This window comes from Aspergillus thermomutatus, assembly GCF_002237265.1.
Source record: "Aspergillus thermomutatus strain HMR AF 39 chromosome Unknown NODE_399, whole genome shotgun sequence".
NCBI lineage: Eukaryota > Fungi > Ascomycota > Eurotiomycetes > Eurotiales > Aspergillaceae > Aspergillus > Aspergillus thermomutatus.
The window spans coordinates 1-18,202 of record NW_020798449.1 but is presented as its reverse complement, the minus strand read 5'-3'; the positions used below and the strand labels follow the sequence as shown (position 1 = coordinate 18,202).

Genomic DNA, 18,202 nt, shown 5'->3' with positions numbered 1-18,202 from the left:
GGTGCGCTGCTACCTGGAGAGTTCGAAGGGGGTGCCGAATCTGGTGATCTATGAGAAACTGGGGTTTAGGATGGTGAAGGAGATTGAGTGTGTGGATGGGTGGGAGTCGTGCAAGGTATGTTTCTTGTTTCTGGGGAGTTGGGTTGGCTGACGAGTGTAGCTGTATTGCATGGTGCGGGACCCGAAGGTCAAGGCGTAGATGTGGTTAGTAGGAGGATAGAGGTCGAGTTTAAAGAACTTGATTGCTCAGTGTTTGCATGACCTTTGAGAAGGTTTCCATTACTGCATAGTCACTATTAAAGAATCGTATTACAGAGTATGACAATATCCCAATAACCAAACACGCAAAGCATTCTACAGCACAGATCCCAGTGCGATACAGGGAAGGCCGAGCCCAACAAGGTCGTCGCTCTAGACCAACGTTAGGCTCAATTCAAGCAGGTATTACAAGGAGGACTTACTGCATCGGCTCCGCTCGACTGGCAGCAGGCCACATTCTGCTTGCATTGCTGGTTCAGCAGATCCTGAATGGGAATTCCAAGAACAGCAACTGTCTCGCTTAGTACCTCCCGTCCTACTCCAAGAACAACTGAAAGACTTACCTTGAGCATCGAGCTTGGAGCATTGGTCGAAAAGCTCCACGCCCTGGTTGCCAGAACCACCGCCGATAACATTCTTCAGCAGACCCGCAGCGATACCTTCGTCGATGTCGGTGGTGTCGCCGGAGCGGATGGCCTTGTTGCAGCAAGAGAGCTGAGCCTGGTTACCGCACTTGGCTGCTGCCTCGGACACCGTCATGGAGCTGGGAAGGACAGGGTAGTCGCTGTATTCCCTTACCGCCATAGCGGTAGCCGAGACGGCACAGAGGAGGGCCGCGATGCTGGTGGTGAACTTCATTGTGTGGTGACTCGGAGAGTAGAGGTAGAGAGTGTGATGAGAAGTAAAGGGAATGTGTGAGAGGAACTGAGAACAGAGTGCGGAACAGCGCTTTTTGAGTCTTAAGACGAAAGGCCTGTTATCATGGCACGGGCAGAATTCTACATTCCAAAGCGAGATTTACCACCGTTGCATTCTTGGGCGTCAATCGATCGTCATTTCCGATAGAGGATAATGATTCATGGAGTAGCCCTGGAATGTACCGGAGCCAATGGCTCAATAGCCTCCATTAGGCAAGCTCCACATTCTCCAGTGATAATACATGCCAGAAACGGTCAGACTAGGAGCGACTGTGGCGCTCAGTTACTTTAGTTGCTATCAATTCAACATCACAGTCCACAACCACAGACTCACGGAGGTGCTTATGGGTCGCCAAAGTACGAAAACGGCTGTCATCTAGGAACACTTATGGCCGGATAAGTTGGTTGTCTCCACACATAGGCAAGGGATCACGTTCAACGCAGGAACAACAACTTGTCAGCAATCGATACCCAAACTGCTTGTTCGAGGTACGTTAGGGTTTGAGCGGGCATTCCTCCGAGTCAGTCGCAGATCACAAGAATCTCGGGCCTTCTGAGACCTGTGATGAAATCATAGGCTGGTCAAATTCGTAGTGTTAAGTCAGGCCCTTGAGTGAAGGAGTATCTGCCCTTGGTCTGCCAGAAAACGATCCATTTCTTGGAAAGAGGCCCATAGCACCATGATCGACAGCAGCATTCGAGTCGAGGGTGCTTCAGGGATGAATCTTTAGACGAAACTGGCGATAGCTGAACGCTGTGTAGGCCCAACATCCACAAGTCGACCTCGTGGTTAACATCTATATCTCAGGAGGACCATTACACGGGTGTTGGTTGAAACCCCTCGTTTTCATCACCCTGATATCGAAAACTTCGTGGCTTAGGTTTTTTCTTTTTGAATTGGAATGCCCGTATATGATTATCAAGCACTTCGCTTGCCTGAACGGGAGAACAGCTAACGAATCCGAATCCTTACGAGTCAAGCCTCAAGAGAGTCAAGAACTGACAACGCTCATGTCGACAATACTAAACCCCTCGACTAGAAAGGTGTCCGGACGATGTACTCCTTAGTCTATGGTATAATATCTCGACAACTTCTCCTACCACCTACGTCCCCCGGAACGCACGCAAGATGTGAGATGCTTACTCTGCTCAGTGAAAGCATTGGCAGTGAAGACAGGACATTTTTGCTTTATAATCGCTTGGAGAATTCTACTCAACCATAAAATTATGAGCAGAGACACTCAGCAGGGCTTGGTTATTGCGCCCAGCGATTACTGGAAGGAATTTCTAAAGGCAAGATGGAAAATTTACTATACATGAAAAGATGATCAGCGGATTCCCATTGCCAGTATCAGGAATACAAGAGCTGCCTACCTGAATATTTTCAATAAGGGTGGGACGAATCCTTAACAAGCTCTGCATCCTTGCCTCCTGCTATACCATACTGTGGTGGACCCTGTTGCTCCGAGCAAAGCTTTTCGGATTGATGCTCGGCTTCCTTTCGACACCATACCCAACCCATGTCAAAGACAGCATGTTGGCTGGCTCAAGACAATTCAGTTTGAGAGGTCGGGGAACTCATTACAGCATCGCGCTCTTTCCCCAACCCAGTTAAGATCATTGATGGATGACACACATTCATGGCAACCATGGTCAGGAACATCAGAGCAGAATCGAAAATGTACATGAAGGCTTCGTGGCTGATGAGGTACCCATCGTTACCCTGCGCATATTCAATCAAGCGGAAAATCGACCGCACCAGAATCAGAATGCTCGCGGCGTACAAGCCCACAAGCACAGTTTCCCACGTTCGTGAAGTCCTTTGGGAAAGGCGAGCCGCAAGGGCTGTGACCTCGGGCGTCGGAAATTTGCGAATTCGGGAATGAAATACCGCACAGGTGATCACAAAGATGCTGAAGAAGACCAATTGAACACATAGACCACCAATAGTTATATGTTCTCCGAGGTTGTAGCTGCTGATAGTACCACTCGCCATGGTGCCGCCACCTACAGCCCGGAGTGTCGTCAGTATTCTAGCATACGTTGTCGGACAGATTAGGGAGAGTCTTGCGCACCCGCAGCTTGCATAACAAAGGCAATCACATCGCCTGTAACAAAAATCTTGGTCATCCACCTCACTGAAACCACGCTGAGCCTTTCGGCCCGTAGGTAAGCGATCAGTCGACCTAGCACCATATAGATAGACGCGGCGTAAAGCGGTGGAGCAAGTAGAATCAAGATAGTCTGCACGCTATAGATCGGGACCGATTCCTTATTATTATGAGCCAAGATACGGCAGATGTAGCCAATGATTTGGACTGACCTCCATCAGCTTCCTGGAACGATCACAGCCGCCACAACAGGCGGATGAAAGGTGGTTGGCACTTACAGACACCCCCGACTACAAATGCTATGAAATACCAAGCTCGTGCCCGGCTGAGTTGATAGACATGGTATATCGTCGTGAGAAGAAATAGAGCGACAAAAAGCGCTGCCGCAGCCGTCGATGGGGTGTATCTATAAAGTTTGAAATCGATCTTGTCGTCGCCCGCCATTCCGAGTGAGGGTACGCAAAGCAAGTTGAGTAGAGAGCAGAGATAAGCGGTGCGCAGGGAAGTCAATAATCCGTGAGAGGAGAGAGAATATGTCCTTCTGTTTGTGTTGTTTATATAGGAACTCTGCTGTACACCCCGCCTGAGCGAATACGATTACGACTACGACTTCGACTACGACTACGACTACGAGCAATTCCCTGTTGATGGGTCCATGGCTTATGGCAGGGGAATGAGCCAATGATCACAGTATGCAGTAGGGCATGCAGACTATATTGGGAATGAAGAGAGAAAGGCGTCTCGACGGAGTCAGTTTCATCTCCAGGCTTGGAAGTCGTCTTTCAGGGCAGTCCTTGGAATCGCACATCTGCCATGAGACTGTCTGGCTATGGATTGTTGCCTAAATATGTGCGCAGCGAACTCTCACATCTTCTCTCACTGTCTTACTCGCTGTCAATCCATGTGTCCATATGCAAAGCCTGTGTCATGGGCCGCGTCTGAGACAATGGACGCGCTTAGTATAGAGAAGTTGTAGAGGAGTCAACAAGTCTGATTCTTAATATAAATGAAAACATCCACATCTTCCAGATTCGTTTTTCACGACCACGTCGAGTCATTTGCACTTGCTCTCATTCTCCTTCGTTCTCCCCCTTTCACTCTTTATTGAATCTCTCTCTTTTCCCAGTACAACATCATGGCTACTGAAGCTTCTAGTTTCAAGCTGTATAGATATGATCCTTCTATTGGCGCGGCTGTTGTCTTTATTCTTCTCTTCCTTGGTGGTTCCTGCATCCATACCTACCAGGTTGCACGGACTAGAACATGGTTCTTTGTTCCATTTGTCCTTGGTGGATATTGTAAGTCATCCCAGTACCTGCACACAATCTACCGCAAGAGCTCATTTGGCGTCTAATCACCAGTCGAATGGATCGGCTACATTGGAGTGAGTCTCGTCCATTAGAGTCCTCCCACAGAGAGAGGCGTTATATTGACTTCTCGATGAGCGAGCCATATCGGGAACGCAAAGTCCGAATTGGACCGTCCAACCCTATATTCAACAAACCCTCCTGCTTCTGATTGCTCCTACCCTATTTGCCGCAAGCATCTACATGGAACTGGGCCGGATAGTCCTACTGACTAATGGGGACTCATATTGTTGGATCAGGCGACAGTGGTTGACCAAGATCTTCCTCTTGGGCGATATCATCTCGTTTATCATGCAAGGCGCCGGTAGGTCGAGCAAGACACCGTCACTGTGCCCTTGCATTATGGCTAACAGTCTCCAAGGCGGCGGCATCATGGCAAGTGGCAGTGCCAGCGCGCTCTCCACCGGCGAGCACATCATCATCGGAGGTTTAGTCGTCCAGCTAATATTCTTTTCTCTGTTCCTGGTGACCACCCTCAAATTCCACATTGGCATTCAGAACGGCCCGACTCGGAAAGTCCTCCATTCGCAGCCGCCGTGGGAAAGGCACATCTACGCAATGTATGGTGGCAGTCTTCTCATCTTTGTCCGCTCCGTCTTCCGCCTCATCGAATATGCCCAGGGCAACGACGGCTATCTCGTGACACACGAAGCATACATGTATATTTTCGACGGCCTGCTAATGCTTCTGACCATGGGCGTGTTTGCATGGATCCATCCGAGTGAAATAAACGCTTTGCTCAAACCGGGGAACAAGGCAATACGGCGCGTCTACATTCTCTACTCTGCGGGGAGTAGAATATCAGGTTGAACGGTGTAGCTTGCAGACCCTTATGCAAGCGCCTTCTAGTTGACACACTTTGTTTATCTGCCTACATGTATCATACAATTTTGGACGAGATGAAGTTGCATTTGGGTGGGCCAAGGCCGTGGGGCCGACTTAAAATCTCCTCTGACGCATCTGGCGTTTTCGCTTTCGCTTTCGTGTTCGTACTGGTAGATAGCTGGTACATACGGAGTTTTGAATAGAACTTTCTATTCTTTATATATATAGAGTGTATCTAGCCTGACTCGGTTAGTTGCTGCACAGCCACCTCGAATTTCTTTAATGATTCAATCAATGCACGTCGTCTCATTATCAAATTGTATACAGGTGACCATTACATGCGGATTATCGGATATCCTCTACCAGCAATGGCTACGCGGAGGTCGCATAAAAAGTCCCGCAATGGCTGTGACCAGTGCAAAGAACGAAGAGTCAAGGTTTGTCCTGTTTGCTTTCCATCCTCTTCCTGTAGATTGTTACTCACATGCTCGCCTATGGCGCTCTCCATCTGATCTAGTGCAATGAGGACCATCCCTGCGGTAATTGCTCAAGGCGTGGTATGAATTGCACCTATAAACGGCGTAACAGTTCATCTCCTATGGGAGAAGGGCTGGACAATGCGTCAGGTTTAGCAGCTGGCGTGCACCCCCCCGGGGAGTTATGCAACTCCCGATTTCCATCGATTTCCGATAGCGATGCCTTCGGTTCGTTTCACGAGAAGGTAGCAGAGGCAGCCTACTTCGCTCACGAATGGACCAGCCAGGACCCTGAACTAATGCATCATTTCACGCTCCACACTTCCAAGTCTCTCGCTAGGCGGCAGCCGATGCAAGAAGTATGGCAGGTTGCTGTCCCGACATTGGCCTACGCTTCTGAATTCCTGATGCATGGCATTCTTGCCCTGTCGGCGCTTCATCTGGCCCATCTCAAACCTGAAAATTACAGCCGGTACATGACAAACTCCAGATTCCATATCTCCCTCGGCCTGCGCTCTTTCCGGAGAATACTTCCCTCGCCCACGACTGACAACTGCTGTGCATTATTCGCCTTTTCAAGCCTGATCATGGTTTACATATATGCCTCCCCAGCAGAGTCCGCCGAGTTCGACATGGTTGACACGCTTGAATCCACCCTTCATTTGTTCAAGCTGTGTCGGGGAACCCTCGTCCTCAAACCTTTTATGCTTCATGTGCGAAACAGCTCTCTAGGGCCACTCTTCCGGCAGGAGTTTGGCGCGCTGGAGTTTGATGAAAGGTAAATTTCTTTCCAGCCTATCCGATTGTTCTACGCATGTCGTGTAACGAGAAAGCACATCTACCCCTCCCATTTTCTCAGTTCCAACCCTATTCGAAGCACAAATACGAAAGTTGGGGTAATTCTCAGCTCACAATGCCACTAGGGAGACCTCAAGCAATCTATTTCCAGGAGTCGAGTCCCAGCTTGACCGGCTCAGACAGCTTATTGAGTCGGATCCAGCAGAGCCTGAAGAGAGAAACACATTTTCCCAAGCGCTTCACCATCTTCAATTATCATTCAAGGCTATCCACAATGCGGAATTGCCGTTGGAGTGCGGAATGATCTACATGTGGCCTCTCTCGGTCAAGGAGGAATTCTTCGATCTGCTGAGGCAAAGACGCGCCGTCGCACTTGTATTGCTAGGTTTCTACTGTGCTCAACTCCATGTCTTTTGCGACTACTGGTTCGTCGGACGGCGAGGTCATTTACTGTTCTCCAGCATTTCGGCTGTCTTGCCCAGTCGACTCGCCTCATGGCTGGATTGGCCAAGAGACTTCATCTTTGAGGACCGGGATGTTTAGGAACAATATACATTTTCAACCTTTAATTACTTTATTCTTTCAACACAGAGATTGGCATAATTCCGCTTACACAATAAAACAGCAATGCCATTCTCAGTAAGCTAGATCAAACTAGGTAGAGGGCTATATGTCCGCGAAAAGCAAAATCCATGGTGCTGTCAAACTTTGCTGGCTGTATGATTAACGCCTTCTTTTGTCCGTCTAAGTCCTTTGAGACATTTGCCTTTGCTTCCGGGGCGTGGATCTGATTGTATGCAACCGCAGCGTAATCTAGGGTGCTTTCATGTCGATTGCGTTATGGCATAGTTCAAAGATATCAAACTGAGACTTCATCTTCATGGTAAGAGATCGAGTAATATGGTTAATTGACAGTAGACAGTTGGGCAGGCGGTGGCAGAATAGGCACCCCTTTTCCGACCCGACCTTTTCCCCGCACCTGATCTGGACCACCATTCCGTCTGCCGACGTCAGCCATCACAGATACCCCAGTCCGTCAAAATGAAGATTGTCTACATCGGAGTGAGTGCTCTCATCTTTATCTCTCAAGTCTATGACTCAACTGACTTGAATATTGCACTCAGATCTTACAAAATGCCCAGCAACCCGCTGTGGAGCTCTGCGCTGAGCGCGAGCTCAGCAGCTACTCCCGTTTCACTCGGGGCAGCATCAGCGAGTTCATGACCATGTTCAGCAAGACCGTTGCCGAACGCACAAAACAGGGCCAGAGACAGGATATTCAGGAGCAGGGTACGACCGATCCAGCAGCGCCTGTTAGCTCGTATTGATCAAGGCAGACTTTACATTCCACGTCTACGCCCGAACCCAAGGCATCGCCGGTGTCATCATCAGTGACAACGAGTATCCCTCCCTCGCAGCGCACCAGATCCTCTCCAAAATCCTCGACGAGTTCCTGTCCCAGAATCCCACCGCCGGGACCTCGCGGAACCCGGTTCCCTTCCCTGCGCTGCGAACATACATTACCACCTACCAGAACCCCCAGGAGGTCGACAGTATCATGAAGATTCAAAAGGAGTTGGATGAGACCAAGATCGTGCTACATAAGACTATCGAGAGTGTGAGTTGTGGTTTCCGAAGCTCGCGAGGCGAGGGCTGACACACGCTAGGTTCTGGAACGAGGAGAGAAGATCGACGATCTGGTCTCCAAGAGCGAGGGGCTGAGCGCTCAGAGCAAGATGTTCTACACGTCCGCAAAGAAGCAGAACTCGTGCTGTGTGATTATGTAGGGTGGGTTGCACAATCGCTCAGTGAAGCGAAGGGTTTCAAGAATCGACGCGGATGGTGGATGGTGTCCGAGGTTGGAAACTCATACGGGCAGCTCTGCTGTTGCAAATATCGGCGTACCGATCCGGGGACATGGCCTGAATTTTCGCGTATTTGCTGTGCTGCTCATTGCTCTATTTGGGGAGACTCTAGAGAGGTTGGTGCCTACCAGCCTGGCCTGATAGATCTCGTGATGATTGGTGTAAGTTAGGCTGCCACTCACTCAAGAGCCGGATCAGATTGCTGGTGATGAAACATTTGTTCAATTAATGACATGAATGCTGTTATTTTTTGTCTCACAAGCGGTAAGCCCCACTGCTCGGGCTCACCGCAATAGCGTTTCAGTACAGGGGCAGCCTCGCCCTGAATCATATTCGTGTCGAGTTGGAGATTTGCGGCCTGGGGCATCACATCACGTGTTGGTTTCCTTTGTTGCCTGTGGTACGCAGGTACTCCGTATCACAGTTATTTTTGGCGACAACTGCAAAGCCACGTTTTGCTTGTAGGTGTAGCCTTGTCAATGTCATCCACTATTATTCCCCTGCCATTCCTCGTTTCGTCTCTGTGGGTCAATCTGGTAATACAACGCGAGGTTCCTTGATCCCATCCAGTCCCAGGAGAAGTAGTCAGATGCTTGAGCCTCGTCCTGAAAGATAAATCGCTCCTTAATGCCATCACTGGTTGAACATCATAACTTGCTGATGCGCTTCCTGACTTCTACGAGGTGGCGGGGTATATTGCCAAAAGAGGCAATAGGGCACAGGGTACACTGGTTAGGGCAACTCCACCCTAATCAATTATTGCCAGAATGTCTGAGGCCTAAGATAAAGCCCTAGATGCCGATCATCCAGTCTTCTAGAACCACGCAATCTGGATGGTCCCTGGCGGTTTTAAGGTACCCTCGAAAGTGAAACTATTGCTAATCCGATCCACTTTCGAGCAAAGCTTTTCCAATAACCGTCCTTCATCCTTGCTCCCGGTGGACTCGGCATTGCTTCTCCCTTTTCCTATCAGCAGAGAATCACCAAAACCACCGACTGTACCCGGGCTCCCGGCCCGGTGCGTGTCTGATTGGCCGCAACCGCCGAAATGATCCATATGCGGTAGTATGAATTGTGCGGTGACAGTTGGCATCGTTGGGGTTTCGTCTCTTATATCGTTGGTTTGTCTTCGTCCTTGACTCCTGCTTGAGCAAGTGATACCGTCATTCTTTTGTCTCGTCTCTTTAGCGTTGATCACAGTGAGTGTCGCGTGTCCGTCGACATGGGTCTACCACTGCTAATCTAACAACTGCTGTAGCATTGCATTAGCCAGAAGCGTTTACACATCTTTGCATCGTCTACCTCATTTTGAACTTGAAAATCTTGCCAATTCAACATCCCTGACTCTAATGACTCTGGTTTGAGCACCATGGACCAGGACCCTCTCATCCGCCACTCTTGGTCATTTGGTGGCCAACGCAATAGGCTCGCCGAATACCTGGCGGCGGATGTTCTAGTTGCTGCAGGTTCAGCGACATTAGTGACTCCGGCTGTCATGATCCTCGACCGGTTAGACTCCAGCATGGCCCGTGTGCTTGGTCGATACTAACAGCAACCAGGCTGGTCGTGGAAAAGTCATCCTACAACCAACCTCTCCTACCTGCCTTTCGCCGACATCTCTGGCTTTCTATCACACAACCTGCGACCTTCCTCACGTCGCGACCAAGTCTGCTAGTGTGGTCTCTATATACCGCGACTTTTGCAACAGCCAATGCCACGGAAACCATCCTCAACAAGGTCTACCCCGCCATCGACCATGCAATCGCAGGCACCACCACGTTTCTCTCCACCTTTGTGGTAAACTCGTCTGTAGGAATTTGGAAAGACGTGAAGTTCGCCCAACTATTCGGCCACAAGACGACCACTACTACAGGCGAATCTGCAACCAAGACCGCAAACCCTCCATCCGGGGCAGCCTCAACAGCCACCTCACAGCCCAAGATCCGCACCGTCACCCGCTCCTTTCCCCTGGCCACTTACTCCGCCTTTCTCATCCGCGACGCCCTCACCATCTTCGGCTCCTTCAATCTCCCGCCCTTGGTCTCCGCCTCGATCCCCGACGCGGTCGCCTCCAGCGAGTATCTCAAAATCCTCATAGCGCAGCTCGCAGTCCCTGCGTCGATTCAATTGATCAGCACCCCGATCCACCTCCTCGGGCTGGACCTGTACAACAGACCGATGCAATTACCCGCCAAGGAGCGCTTCACACGCGTCAGTCGGGACTGGATCGGAGCGTCATTGACGCGCATGTGCCGAATTATTCCGGCGTTTGGGATTGGAGGCTTCGCAAATACCGAAGGCAGGGCCTTTCTACACGGACAGCTCGACCGGCTACCGGCTGAATCATGAACAATTATGCCGATACTTTATTTCAACATAAGAACTTTATGAAGAATATCACGAGTCGTGGTCATGGTCATGGCCGCATGATGTACGGAGGCGGGGCAGCCCTAACCCTAGCGGACAATGATCGGGGGTTCCACCGCCGCCTACCACCGGGCCGGCCGAATCCCGGACTTGATAGCACATTGAGGGATTTGATCACGCATCTCATCCGGGGGAGCTCTCTGAGATCGGTTCTAAGAAAACGATCTCGAGCAAAACCGGCATCTCAAGACCGGGTGTTGTTACCCGCTGACAAGAAGGCTTCAGCTCGGACTACGCCAGTGAGCCAATGATCATTCACCAAGGCTTGGATGCATACCTGTTTCCCCGACCTCTGTATGCCATCTTTGGTATGCTTTTTGACACCTCCAAGAGCAAATCGCGGGACCCCGCAATCAATGGGATGAGTTGACAGTGGGTCTGGTACGACGATCATTGACAGTTATATACCATAGCATTCAGGCTAGCTAGACTTTGAATGGAGTTTCATATGTAAACTGAGCAATAACGTGAGAATAAAAGATAGTAGGCCTTGCATTTAACTCGATCAAATTGGGGACTCCAGACTTCAATCAGCAGAGGCGCAGCAGTTTGGTTCTTCAATGATCTGGAGATTTCGTGACTTATGATGTATGTCACATGGTATCTCAACAGCTTGCACAGCCTTATACTGTGTAATCTTATAGAGCAAGCCTCGTTGACTCACTGCTCAACAGATGTTGAAGAGCACACACAACAGTCAAAAATGAGTGAAATACCAGCGGTACAAGGATAGATGATCCTTTATAGATAGAGTCCAAGTCTCCATCTAACCTTCGTTCAGACTCAGTAGGGCTGCTCCTTGATCCGCAAAGTCTGCAAGCCTACAAGCAGGCATTCCCATTCATATTATAACTTCTATTACAGCCAGGAACTACGCGAAAAATACCAGAAGACTCAACCCAAGGCAGCAAGTCCAACAGACTCCCTATACTCACGCAACCTCCCAAGGACGTCCGCCCCATTCCACAACTCCCCGTCTTCGCCGTCGCTCTTCTCCGGCATCCCCACCTGCTCCAGCGCAAATGACCCTCCCACGGTCCCGTAGCAACCCGCCTCAACCACACTTCCCGTATGGAGGTAGCCAATAGCATACGCCCCGAGGAACGCATTCCCGGCCCCAGTCGCATCGACGATCTTGGAATGCTGCTCCCTCCCTGGTGCAGATGTATAGAACGGGGGCAGCCACGTGGGAGGGATATCGCGAGCTACAACGACGCTGCCGTGCTCGCCTGCCCGGACGACCACGGTGCCTTTTCCGTCTGGGCCGACCCCGCTCTTCAGGAATCTCCGCGCCAGAGACTCAATCCTGGCCTTGTCCAGAGCGGCTGATGGCGATTCTCCAAAGAGCGCGGCTAGTTCTAGGTGGTTTGGAGAGAGCACGTCGACGACGTGTGCGGCGTCCAGGCTTGCTTGGAGGTTCTCGGGTTGGCAGGAATAAGGGGCCGGTTCCCAGATTATGAACGGGCGTTCCGGCGCGCCTGCTTCTCTTCTGAGAGCGAGGAGGCTCGCGAGGCGGGTTTGGATGTCTTGGGGGGGTTCGAGATAGTGATATGCTTTTGAGGTTAGGAGCGGGGTGTTCTTTAGATTGCTGTCGTGGACTGTAAGGATTGGTGTGGTGTATTTGAAGTGTTTCGCTGGGGAGTCGATCAGTTTTATTGTCTCATGACGAATGAATCATGTGGGAAGAAGACAGGGAGCGTGATGCGCTGTAGGGAAGGGATTCCGTACGTACGTCCAAATGAAGTATCCTTGTACTCCAGTAAACCTCTGGTTGATGGCTTGTCCGATTCTCGTTCGACAATCAATGTTGCATCCCAGCTTTTTAACCGGTCCTCCATGAGCTTTGGAAAGTCATTTCCAGTATGGATCATCCAGCCCAAGGTATGGCTCAGCGGAGGGCGGAGGAATAATCGAGCACCAAGCGTGGCTGCACGAGTCGGATCAGCCCAACGACAGGGTATGCGTCGCGATCAGCTGGAAATGCCAGAATAGAACCAACCATAGGCACCAGAACCGCCGAGAACATCAGTCAACAGTTCCTGGTTGGGAAAGCGGATCTCGTCGAGGACCACCAAGCCGAGGCTTACGAAGGAGATGCTGGGTTCTTCCATTTTTGCAGGTCAAGTCATCGCTTTCGCGTGCGCTGCCCCTTGACAAGACAATTTGAGCTTACGTCCACAGTCTGTTCTTATCACGATGGAGTTTCTGGAGAACAATGAAAAGAATCACGTCTATCTGGATGGTCCGAGACAGTGAGCGATCACATGACGACTCTCTGACGACTGCTTGGCATAGATCAAGTCACATGACCGTCTATGTGAGCAAGCCCTAATCCACCAGGTTTTCCATTAGGATACACCAGGTCTAGACTGCCATTATATAACTGTGGTGGTTACAAGTAGTAGAAATAGTAGTGCAATACGTGCTCAACAACTCATGTCCGATCCGCCAGCACTGATACCCTCGTCAGAGACGCAACCCATGCTGGCTTTACCAAAACTCGATGCACCGCCATTACCGCCATCCCCAGCTTTCGTGGCTGACCGAAAATTGAACAACCAGATGAGGCCAAAGGGAACCTCGGCAAGACCAAAAGCCGAACTGTTATTGATTTTCGAGGCGTCAACAGCCACGCTATGTCTTCAGCGTCCTTTGTCGACATTCGGAATTACTGGGCGAACCTCTTTATCTGCATGATGCCGCGAGGATGCACTATGTAGCGCCCATGATATTAACTCTTCCACCCCTAAAAGCACCGATGCAAACTTCCGAATGGCATCTTCAGAGGTTGCGTCAGGACCAAGGTCCCACTCAAATCGCGATTGGTCTATTCTTTGCCGTTTAGGGGAGCAAGGCTCCTGCTTTGACCACTAAGAAGTTTCGAGGAAGGTCGAGCTGTTGAGGACTGACCACATCAATATTCACGCAGCGATGATCCAATTCGTACCGCATATGGGTCTGCAGGGTCCATCTTGAAGATCAGAATCTGTGAATATCATACTCTCCACTGCTTTCTGCCACGTGAAAATCTTAAGAGCATTGCTGGCCGAACTTGGGTAGACCCATGAGGGATCTACCCACACCATGACATGCTTGAGAAGACTTTTTACATTGGCCCCAACGTTTCTGTGGAAACTGCCCCAATGATGCCTAGATATACATTAGCTTGAATCTAACCATGGTTAGATTAGATGCACTTACCAACTTGGGCACACAAGGGTGCGATTAGCACGAAGGTTCTCAAAGACTTGGACGTATTGATCATCATCGAGGGCCATTAGGAAACCAGGGCGACGATTGTGAAATGTGTGGCACGTTTCGCAATGGTGGATGTAATTAGTCATTCGTCTGTCTTTTGCTGCTTGATGAAGTTGCAGTGCATGCAATGGACCATGTAATACCAATATCCAGAATTCCGTGCATAAGTCTCCAACGAAGGACATTCACTTTCCGAGGGGTTAGAGCCGCACCTTTCCCCAAGGCGTTTTCACTCATTCAATAAGGCAAACCGAACTTCGAAAGAGTCGCATCCATAATTCTTGAAATGAACTGCCCTGCGACACACGCGGCAAGCGCAGATCAGGCAGATAGAGACCAGCCTGATCACATGAATGCGTTGCGATTTGCTAATGCACTCCCACAATAATGCCTTAGCATCCGGTGAAATTGAGCCTTAATTCAAGGCCACGTAGATGTATCTTGGTGCTTTGCTGGTTTTCCGTTGTCGCTGTACGATTAGTTGAGCCTGCCAGCCCGCCTCTGGTTCTATCCACGCGGGGCTCCAGCACGAGAAGGCGAGGGTCGTTATTAGGACCTCTTGATCTGCGTACAAGTGCCAGTTTGTATGGAATCCGTGCAGCCCAAGTGGTCTATTTGCGTCGTAATATGACTTGATGGTTTGAATACAAGAGAGGCAGCTTTCTGCTCAAAGACATCACTGCAGTCTGGATCGGATGGCTTCTTGCCAGAGGGCAACATCTGCAAGGTCGGAGTTGATTCTAGATCGCAGAATTGTTCCCGAGTCTGTCAAGGCGCATGGCATCCGCTCATATTTCGCCTTGATGAACCCAGGGCATGGGCGTATATTCAAGCTGTTGAAACGCGCAAGATACCCAAGGCTTCAGGAGATTCGTAAGCGTCCTCAAGCTGGCAGTGGCGGAAGAATGTTGTGAATTTGCCGTGCGATCAGTGTGTGATGATAAGCAGTCCATCTCTTGTGCTGAACCAGAAGAAGCCTCGGTGGACATATGTGGTAGTAGAATTTCCCAATCTAGGGGGCCATCGGAGGTGCCTCGTAAGAGATGTCAGGAACCTGAGTGCTGTCGGCGTCAATAATGCATGCATCTTCTCGTCGTGCAATCGTCGGGACCTCCACTAATCCGAAGGATAACCGTATTCTGTCCACGTTCCTACTAAGCATTGTTTGATAGGCGCGCATGGTGTTCTACAAAGGATGTAATATTCCGCGAAAACGAGGTCATACAGTTTGGAGCCCTTCTTGATATGCACCGTTGGACTGAGTGGAGCTCTCCCTGACCTAATCTTTCCTCGTGGCTTGAATATGGGCCATTAATAAATGGAGTAGCTAGTAACATTATTAAAATAGTTAATCATATAGTTAATGAAATTTCAACGTACTTGTACCAACAGAAATTTTTAAGAACTCGTCCTCAGTAACAGTTGTAAGCCCAGCATGATTCCACCGGGATTTCTGAATAATGGCCCAGTTTTGATGGCAATCATGAATTGGGGTGGGCATGGCTCGAATCCAGATAGTCGATGTTACGAACATTGTAGTGTTTTCTTTGAGACTGGGGAATGGACTGCAGCCTCGAAGCCCCAGCTGCTTTGGGGCTGGTAGATCTTGCATGAATCTGCCGTACTGGGTCGGTGCAAGGATTCGTGCGGATGCAAAAGCCTTTTTGTAGAAAACAAGACGTAACTGAGAGGATATCTTTGATGTTTCCAAGTCGCAGCATGGACTTATCTCCAGGCTTTCGAGGAGAAACAATGAACTGGAGGATTTCATCAGTGGAGGCTGTTCATTGCAGCCACTTTCACAAGACCGAGATTCCAATCAGGTTGACCAGGGAGCAGAGGTCTCGTGTAGAGGAAGCCCACTGACGAGCTCTTGCATGAGCTTTTCCAGGTGAGTATTACTCCTTAGCACTGACATTTGCCACCGACCAAAGCGGCTCCTCATGCTTTTATAAAGGGTAGTATCCAAGTGACCAAGTCGCGCAGATCTGCGTCTCTTAAAACCATAGGAGGAGGGGTTTTCTGCAGCGGCCCGTCTCACAAGGTAAGTCTGTCTGCGTGGAACATGAGGCTTTTTAACCAGAGCAAGACAAGACAAATGGTTAAAATTGGTTCTGATACCCTGTAAGCAAAGAGTAAAGTGTTGCTTTGTGTTGTTTAGGGCGAAGAATAAGGAAAAGTGAGCAATTCAAAGAGATTGGCGACCTATCCAGCCCATGTGTTTCTTGGTCTTGATGAATCCGGCTGACGGGAGCAATGAGTCTCTGTCATTTTGCGTCCCTGCATAGAATACATGTTAGCTTTATAGGGCGGTATAGAGATGGATGATGACTGACAATTCGTAGCTTTTCCGTCTGCAAGCCACAAGCACGCTTGAGCAGTGCGAAAGCCGATTCCCTGGGTGGTTTATGGCATCTTGGCTATGGCCGATCTCAACGAAGTGATGATGGAGCCAATGAAGCGGCTTATTGGGTTCAATCTCCAGAGTTTGTCAAAGTCTGCTGGCCATTTTGACAAATACTTGCTCAATATCGTAGGCAAAGCCATTCGCCATCGTTAGCTGGGTCCATTTCGGGATAAATGGGGGGGCTGTCAAGTAGAGGAGCCACAAAGGAAACGATAACACACAGAAGCCAAATAATGGATGAGTGCAACTGCTTTAGACGGTGTGATACATTCAAGATATGGTTTAGAGCAAAGTAGTAGACAATCTTTTGATATCCTTATCAGAATGAAGATGAAATTGCATGTTGAAGAGGTAGATAGATGATGAGAGAAGAAGTAAATTGCAAAGGGCCCTAGAGAAGCAGCTGTAATATCTTCAGTGAATATCTCTCACTGGATCGAAGAAGCTAGAAGTGAATGCCCATTCAACTCTTTTGTGAATAGATCCCAACAAGATTGAGGGTTGACCAAAGAAGGAAGGACTCTGCAGCTAAAGTATGAGTGAATCTCTTGCCTCCTCTGTTGCCTTCTGAACAGATTTGGATGTCTGTGGAAGCAGTTCCAACGTCTGCAGAAGAACAGACTGGAGCTCCTTGCATGTATCCCGCGCGATTTCTCCAGCCTGGTAGTCCCGCTCGATCCCCTTCCATAGCAGTTGCATTCCGGCAACGACATGATGGGGATATGGATCGATAGCCACGAGAGGAACCGATCTAGAAGCAGAGTCTCCTCGCTGCGGGATTGCAAACCGGTTATCTAGTCCAAAGCGGAGGCAGTTCATCAATCCCCCCTCAGCCTCGGATCTGATCACGCCCATTCGGTCGAGGAGATCCGTCCGTCTGGCCGTTTCGACCGCGTCAGCGACGATAAGGATACAGAGATTGTAATGTAGCATGAGCTCATCTACTCTCGTCAGCCCGATTCCATCTCTGAGGGAGGAAACTCACACCACCGCAACTTGGTCAGTTGCCCCAGAAACGGCATCCGCCTCTCACAGGCCGCCAACAGCGGCCGATACGTGCCATTGAACTGACCGACCGCGTCAACGACACACCCATACGCCCGCTGCACGGCCTCCTCCCCATGGCCCTCACGCAGCGCCTCCTTGAGCACCGTCCCGACCTTCCACACGCGCAGCTTCCACGCCTGCGCAGCAGCAATCACCCGATCCGCCAAGTCAGCGGTAACCACCACCCCGTCCCGATCCGCCGCCGTCTGCTCGTGGAAGAGCTCCGTGCAGGTCTGCACCATCCGCCAGGAGGTCTCGCGCTCCCAGCCCAGCAGCCCCGCCGAGAGCACGGAGCTGGTGTTGAAGGTGAGCGCCGACGAGGTGTCGAAGGTGAGCGCGGCCCAGTAGAGCATCCCCTCGAGCCGGAGGAAGTCCGTGCGCGTTGCGATGGCGAGGACGGCGGTCTGTGGGTGCTGGACCGTGGAGCCGTTGAACTTGAGGCTGCGCTGGCGCGCGCGCAGATGCTGGACTTGTTGAAGGGCGGCCTGCACGCAGACTTGGGCGGGGAGGCCGGTTTCTTCTTCTTTGTCGGGGATCCCTGCGGGCACGGGGACCATGGAGAAGAGGTAGAGGGTCAGCATGGAGCGGTAGCAGGGGCGGTTGATGGTTTTGAGGAGGTTGGCGCGGAGGGTGCGCCAGAGGGAGCGGATGAGATGGGTGGGGGC

General features: G+C 50.4%; 7 protein-coding genes across 7 annotated transcripts; 3 read left to right on the top strand and 4 right to left on the bottom strand.

Annotated features, from left to right (window-relative positions):
• Positions 1–354: 354 nt before the first annotated feature.
• On the bottom strand, positions 355–897 carry CDV56_102674 (hydrophobin family protein; the record flags this gene model as incomplete). The annotated part of the gene is made up of 3 exons (XM_026756293.1): positions 355–411; positions 462–550; positions 603–897. 3 exons carry the CDS (start codon positions 895–897, stop codon positions 355–357), a joined length of 441 nt encoding a protein of 146 aa, XP_026609859.1.
• Positions 898–2,502: 1,605 nt separating this feature from the next.
• On the bottom strand, positions 2,503–3,511 carry CDV56_102346 (RTA1 domain-containing protein; the record flags this gene model as incomplete). Its single annotated transcript, XM_026755965.1, has 3 exons — positions 2,503–2,963; positions 3,032–3,274; positions 3,346–3,511. The coding sequence occupies 3 exons, from the start codon at positions 3,509–3,511 to the stop codon at positions 2,503–2,505; spliced, it is 870 nt and encodes a 289-aa protein (XP_026609858.1).
• Positions 3,512–4,202: 691 nt separating this feature from the next.
• On the top strand, positions 4,203–7,076 carry CDV56_101857 (uncharacterized protein; the record flags this gene model as incomplete). Its single annotated transcript, XM_026755476.1, has 6 exons — positions 4,203–4,365; positions 4,429–4,451; positions 4,513–4,738; positions 4,796–5,093; positions 5,848–6,513; positions 6,713–7,076. The coding sequence occupies 6 exons, from the start codon at positions 4,203–4,205 to the stop codon at positions 7,074–7,076; spliced, it is 1,740 nt and encodes a 579-aa protein (XP_026609857.1).
• A 498-nt stretch (positions 7,077–7,574) lies between these two features.
• CDV56_101691 (palmitoyltransferase YKT6) lies at positions 7,575–8,320 on the top strand (the record flags this gene model as incomplete). Its single annotated transcript, XM_026755310.1, has 4 exons — positions 7,575–7,595; positions 7,658–7,823; positions 7,871–8,151; positions 8,201–8,320. 4 exons carry the CDS (start codon positions 7,575–7,577, stop codon positions 8,318–8,320), a joined length of 588 nt encoding a protein of 195 aa, XP_026609856.1.
• Positions 8,321–9,767: 1,447 nt separating this feature from the next.
• On the top strand, positions 9,768–10,747 carry CDV56_101341 (uncharacterized protein; the record flags this gene model as incomplete). The annotated part of the gene is made up of 2 exons (XM_026754960.1): positions 9,768–9,907; positions 9,958–10,747. The coding sequence occupies 2 exons, from the start codon at positions 9,768–9,770 to the stop codon at positions 10,745–10,747; spliced, it is 930 nt and encodes a 309-aa protein (XP_026609855.1).
• Positions 10,748–11,719: 972 nt separating this feature from the next.
• On the bottom strand, positions 11,720–12,936 carry CDV56_101002 (pfkB family carbohydrate kinase superfamily; the record flags this gene model as incomplete). The annotated part of the gene is made up of 3 exons (XM_026754621.1): positions 11,720–12,459; positions 12,558–12,752; positions 12,825–12,936. 3 exons carry the CDS (start codon positions 12,934–12,936, stop codon positions 11,720–11,722), a joined length of 1,047 nt encoding a protein of 348 aa, XP_026609854.1.
• Positions 12,937–17,018: 4,082 nt separating this feature from the next.
• Positions 17,019–17,431, bottom strand: CDV56_100254 (uncharacterized protein; the record flags this gene model as incomplete). Its single annotated transcript, XM_026753873.1, has 1 exon — positions 17,019–17,431. A coding segment is annotated over one exon (413 nt), but the record flags the coding sequence as incomplete, so codon positions are not given.
• Between the last annotated feature and the right edge of the window lie 771 nt (positions 17,432–18,202).